The sequence below is a fragment of the Pristiophorus japonicus genome, unplaced genomic scaffold, assembly GCF_044704955.1.
Source record: "Pristiophorus japonicus isolate sPriJap1 unplaced genomic scaffold, sPriJap1.hap1 HAP1_SCAFFOLD_383, whole genome shotgun sequence".
Taxonomy (NCBI): Eukaryota; Metazoa; Chordata; class Chondrichthyes; family Pristiophoridae; genus Pristiophorus; species Pristiophorus japonicus.
The window spans coordinates 392,886-399,476 of NW_027253685.1; the positions used below are offsets into that span (position 1 = coordinate 392,886).

General features: G+C 45.0%; 1 protein-coding gene across 1 annotated transcript in view; it reads left to right on the top strand.

The window, feature by feature from the left end:
- Positions 1–1,880, top strand: part of LOC139250506 (zinc finger protein DPF3-like) — a 214,377-nt gene extending 212,497 nt beyond the window's left edge. The window contains exon 15 of the mRNA XM_070872883.1: positions 826–1,880. Coding sequence (XP_070728984.1) covers positions 826–898 — 73 coding nt within the window. The 3' untranslated portion in view covers positions 899–1,880. The remainder of the gene's footprint in view (positions 1–825) is intronic.
- Positions 1,881–6,591: the final 4,711 nt, after the last annotated feature.

The window sequence follows — 6,591 nt, forward strand, 5'->3', positions numbered from 1 at the left end:
GGCTGGTGGTTGCAGCGATGGTGGGGCAAGTCAAGCTGCAATTGTGTCCCTGCCCCTCCAAACACTCCACAGGGGTAGCAGAGTGGTTATGTTACTGGACTAGTTATCCAGAGGCCTGAACTAATGATCCAGAGACATGAGTTCAAATCCCACCATGGCAGCTGGGGAATTTAAATTCAGTTCATTAAATACATCTGGAATTGGAGATGATTGTTGGAAAAACCCAACATGTTCACTAATGTCCTTTAGGGAAGGAAATCTGCCGTCCTTACCCGGTCTGGCCTGTATGACCCACAGCAACTGCCCTCTGAAATGGCCTCGCAACCACTCCAGTGTAACAAAGTCAGCGTGGATGGCAGCTCAGGGCAATTAGCGATGCCCACATCCCAGGAACGAATATTAAAAAAAACACACAGTAATGTCTTTGTCTTTTGGATGGAGGTCTTGAGTTGCAGGAGAGACCCTTTGAGAGAAGGAGAGCTGAGGGTAGTTGCCTATCACTGAGTGCAATGACCAGCTCCCTCAGTTGGTGTCCAGGTTTGGCCCATGTAAACAGTGCCCAAGTGGGTGCTGGGAATAAAGGTTCTGTCCATGTAAACCGTGCCCAGGTGGGTGCTGGGAATAAAGTAACATTAAAAAGAAAAAAATGCAATCTTGCAAAAAAAGGATTGAGTGAAAGGAGTGGAAGAAAGCAGTTGAAAGAGGATGTAATGATGAAAGGTTTTGTTGCTGCTGTGGTGTCTGGCTGAGGTTAACAATGATCTGTCGTTTCTGTGAATTGGACTTGGAGTTTGTCTTCTAAACACTACATTCTTTCTCACCTGCAGGGAGCTGGAGCTGCCGCTTGTGCTTGGAACAACTTAAGGAAAAGGCTTCTGCTTGTGTAAACAGACCCTAATTCTTTAATCTTTATATATTTTTAATCCGTTTTATTTAGATATATGCAGTCAATGTTCAACACATTTGCACTTTGGGACTAAAACATGAACCTGGTTTTTTTCCATACATTGAAAGCAAACAAAGACTCCGACACTTTGCCCATTGATCAATATTGCAATCAACCCAGGCGTGATTATTGCCAGCTCCCATTATCTAGCCGTGCTATGGCCAGCCCACATCGTGCCTGTGAAATATTCCCTCTTTGAAAGAGGCTGTGGTTATAAGTTAACTAGTCCTAAAGCCTCTAGGTACTGGGTTGCTTTGTGAAATCTGATGTTGAGTAGATGCTTTGCACTTCCCATGATTTTTAAACATGAAGAAGTGGACTGGCCTCTCAAACTCCGCCTCGGAATTAGGACCGAGAGCAGTGCTGTGCTTGAACTATTTCTGAGCTTGTGGCACTTTACTAAAGGATTGAAAAAACCCAATGATCTAAATATTAATATTAATACTACACTGTCCTATTAGACATTTCAACAAACAGAACCAAGACCCAGCAGACCTTTGCAATAAGCTAGTCCAGCCCCGCTTCCTCTATTCAGCCACAACTCCAGTCTGGGCTGCCCAGGCCAGTAGTCAACCCTGTTCCAAACCCTCCCGCTATTCAGCAGCACTGTGCACTACAGCACGCATGGTCAGTGCGATTTTGTCCTTCAAAGCTCTACATCTCAAAGCTTTTTATACAGTTCATGAATCTTAAAAATTGAAATGATTTTGTTAATCTTCTGTCAATCTGTGCTTTTTAATAAACACTGGCTGTGGGGGATAGTAACATTTTCACAGTTCAGGGAGGGTCTCCATTGTAGATCGCAGGATGTAATCGGCTTTCCTCCTTTGTTGTTGAATTCCTACACACCTCTATACCAGTTCTAAAATAAGCTGCGGGAATCGGCCACAATATGTTTCAGGATAAGCCCATTATATCAGTCTTTTAATAGTCAGCATTGCTGTGGTGTGCTGTTTTCTGTGTGTTAGATCTCTTAATTTCCAATGAAATACGAACTCCGATTGTAGTTTTAATTTTTTAATCTTGGCAGAGAGCAACAAACTGCTGGCTGATTGCCAGTTTCTTTGTCTTACTGAGACACATAGAAACATAGAAAATAGGTGCAGGAGCAAGCCATTCAACCCTTCTAGCCTGCACCGCCATTCAATGAGTTCATGGCTGAACATGAAACTTCAATACCCCCTTCCTGCTTTCTCGCCATACCCCTTGATCCCCCGAGTAGTAAGGACTTCATCTAACTCCTTTTTGAATATATTTAGTGAATTGGCCCCAACCACTTTCTGTGGCAGAGAATTCCACAGGTTCACCACTCTCTGGGTGAAGAAGTCTCTTCTCATCTCGGTCCTAAATGGCTTACCCCTTATCCTTAGACTGTGACCCCTGGTTCTGGACTTCCCCAACATTGGGAACATTCTTCCTGCATCTAACCTGTCTAAACCCGTCAGAATTTTAAACGTTTCTATGAGGACCCCTCTCATTCTTCTGAACTCCAGTGAATACAAGCCCAGTTGATCCAGTCTTTCTTGATAGGTCAGTCCCACCATCCTGGGAATCAGTCTGGTGAATCTTCGCTGCACTCCCTCAATAGCAAGAATGTCCTTCCTCAAGTTAGGAGACCAAAATTGTACACAATACTCCAGGTGTGGCCTCACCAAGGCCCTGTACAACTGTAGCAACACCTCCCTGCCCCTGTACTCAAATCCCCTCGCGACACATGGTCAAAATGGCTGTATTTTATACCAAGTTCAGTTTACAGAAAAGAACTCGCCTTCTTTGACCTTATTGGCTCAATCAATATTCTTTTAGCGTTTTAATTGGCTCGCTACCCAAGGTCCGAAAATGTCAAGTTGATTGATAAGTTAATGCAATGTGGCCTGTGTTTTTTCACAGCCTGTCTAAATGCAGCCTGTTTGAATTCTCTATCAATCCCCCCTTTGACTCTTTCACAAACTGAATCATAAAACATCAGGTATCACTGGTTAAACATTCTACAAAATAATTTCATACATGTTAATAGAGTTTCCTTCTAAAATTTGTTGATGTGTTTCGCCACATGTCCGGACTAGTAGCTTCCACACAAATTTACACCAACCCGAGTTCCATCGTGGCCACAATGGAAAGACTTCCATTTTAGTAGGTTAATTAACCATATTCTGATTTAATCCAAATCAATATCTTAATTCAACCAGTAAACAACCTTCCCTTAAGCATAACATACCCCTGTGCCACGTACAGACGGTCTGCTGGGACCTGCAAGGTGTCTCACATGTGGGACAGCCGCCTGGTCGCAATAACATTTAATCAACATAAGCAAACAATATAAAAGTGAAAGGTATTTACATGTAATTCCCTTGGTACTCTACTATTTCCCTTTGGTGCAGAGGGTCGGCTAGTAAGAAGTAGGCCTATGTTTAGAATACCTACAATCAATACTACAGTAAATTTATACATTTTCGCAAAAAGTAATTGTCCTTATTAGATTTCAGCTTCAGTTACGGGTGCTCGTTTAACGTGTGAAGCGTGGATCCAGGCTTTCTTTCCTTGGACCTTAACAGCTGCCTGGGTGGTCAATAACACTTGATAAGGTCCCTTCCACTTGGCACCCAAAGATTCTTTATGTAACTTTTTCACATACACCCAGACTCCCGGGATGATGTTGTGTCCTCCTCCGGGTGGATTACCCCAAGCTGCCGATACCTGTTGGGAAACAGAACTAATAGCATTGGTTAAGTTCTGACAGTATGATAACAAAGTGTCACTCATTAAGTGAACATCAGCTTTCCGTAAATCGATAGTTCCTGGCAGCGACATGGGTCTTCCTGTTATAATTTCAAATGGGCTTAGACCTGTAGTTCTGTTCGGGGTTGCCCTAATGCTACATAGCACTATTGGTAGTGCCTGGGGCCATGGTGTTCCTTCTTGGTGATATTTGGCAAGCCGTTGTTTCAGAGTTCGATTCATTTGCTCTACTTGTCCTGATGATTGTGGATGATAAGGACAGTGTAAATCCCACGTAATGTTCAGTAACCTACAGACTTCTTGGCAGACAGCACCTGTGAAGTGTGTTCCCTGATCTGAGTCAATGCTACTTGGGACTCCCCATCGGGGAATGTAATCCTTACACAAGACCTTTGCAGTGTGATTGGCTGTGGCTCTTTTAGTTGGGACAGCTTCTACCCATCTAGAGAATCTGTCGACCATGACAAGAATGTTAGTGTATCCTTGGCATGAAGGAAGAGATATATAATCAACCTGCAGATGCTGGAATGGTCCGACAGGGGCAGGGGGCTTCAGTTGGGGCATTACCGTGATGGGTCCAGAATTATTTTTCTGGCAGACCACACAGCGGTCTGTTACCAGCTGGGCATGTTTTTTAAATCCCCGACCCCACCAGCTTTTCTGGAACCGTGCCGTCATCTGTTGTGAGGCCAAGTGTCCCCACGAGTGGATCTGTTGGGCTAAAAAAGGCATAAGCGCTTGTGGCGCGACTGGCTTGTCGGTAACTCTTTGTCTCCAGACACCATCTTCGCATAGCTTAATTCCTGCCTCAATCCATGTCCAATTTTCCTCTCGGGAGCACTCGCCTTGCATTGTTTGAAGGTCTCATGTCAGAGTCCTGAGTGCTTTCAATCTGCACATCTGTGTTGGTTCTTCTGGAGGAGCACCCTGTGAGGCGGCATCTTTAGCTGCCTGGTCGGCTAGGGCATTTCCCTGTGCTTCTGTGGTATTTTCCTTGGTATGGGCCTGACACTTCAGGGTGGACACTTCCTGAGGTAATTGTATGGCCTCCAGTAAGTCTCGGACTTCTTTTCCATTTTGGATAGGTGTACCAGCAGCAGTGAGGAATCCTCTTTTCCGCCATAACATACCAAAGTCGTGAGCGACTCCAAAAGCACAACGCAAATCTGTGTAGACATTAGCTGTCTGTCCTTCTGCTATTCGACATGCTTCTGACAGGGCCCGTAACTCGGCCTGTTGTGCTGACGTTCCTGAGGGTAAACCTCCTTTTGCCACTACCTCATATAAGGTTGTAACTGCCCATCCTGCTTTTCTGGTACCATTGTCAACAAAGGAGGAACCATCTGTAAACAGGATGAGGTCTGGGTTGTGCAGAGGCTCCTCTGCTGTTAAGGCTGCTTCTTCTGTTTCTTTTAAAATCTCCACGCAGTCATGCTCTTCACATTCTCTCCCCTCTTGCTCCCTCGATTCTGACATCGGGAGCTTGGTTCCGGGATTAACCGGGCTGGCCCGGACGATATGGAGATTAGGAGCTTCCAAAACTGCTGTCCAGCGGGTCCATCTTGCTGCTGTCACCTGAGACATTCTATTCATAGACAGCAAAGCGTGTACGGTGTGGGGACACTTGACAATCAGCTTTTGGTCGAGGACTAGACCCGCAGTGATCATTACCGCTCAACATGTAGCTTCCATGGCCCTTAGGCAACTTCCCCATCCGAGGGCTACCGCATCCAGTTTTGCCGAATAATAGCCAATAGGTCTTTGCCGATCCCCATGTTCTTGTGTCAGTATAGCTGTCATATATCCTTCTTTCTCATGGACAAACAGGGTAAATGGCTTACCACTGTCGGGGATTCCCAGAGCCGGTGCCGAACACAAAGCCTTTTTCAAACTCAGGAAGGCCTCTTGCTGTTCTTTAGTGAGGGTGATGGCTTCTTTAGAGGCACGTTTCCCCTTTAAAATATCATTCAATGGCTGAGCAAGCTGTGTGAAGGAGTCAATCCAATTTCTGTTAAAGTTACACAATCCCAAAAAAGACCTTAATTCCTGAATAGTGGTGGGTTTTTTAGCAGCCCGAATGGCTGCAGTTCTATCCTGGGTAAGTTCTCTCTTTCCTTGTGAAATCTTTTGTCCCAGGTATACAACCTCTTCTTGGGATATTTGTGCTTTGTCGATGCTGGCTTTATGTCCTTTCAGCCGAAGGTGATCCAGCAAAGCTCGTAAATCTTGTTCATGCTGTTCTTCCGTGTTTGAAGCTAGCAGGATATCGTCTACATATTGGATGACTGTGGATGACAGGGGAGGTAATTCTCGCAAATGGCTTTGTGAAGCCATGTGGAATACCGTAGGGCTGTTGTGGAAACCCTGCGGTAACCGGGTCCAAGTATACTGTTGTCCTTGGACCGTGAAAGCAAACCACTGTCGAACCTCCGGTGCCAGAGGCACCGACCAAAATCCGTTGGCCATATCTATAACCGAAAAATATTTATGTTCCGGTTTGAGGGCATTAAAAATGGTGGAGGGATCTGCGACCAAAGGAGCTTTTTGATCAATACACTGGTTAGCTTTCCTATAATCGACAGTCAAACGGCAAGTCTCATTAGATTTCTGTACCGGTCACACGGGGCTATTGGAGGAGTTATGCGTTTTAATAAGCACCCCTTGTTTCTCCAATTGCTGAATAACCGGTAAGATTTCCGCGATGGCAGTTGGACTGATGGGATACTGTTTAGTGCATGGAGGCTTGGTCCCTGTAAATGATGCAGGCTCCATCTGGAGTAGGCCACAATCGTTCTTATCTTTAGCCCATATCGGGTGTTCCTTCAATTCTTCTTTCTTCCAAGTTCTAATTGACCATGTCACCCGACCATCCTCGAAATGCAATGATGAATCTATTTGGATTAGAA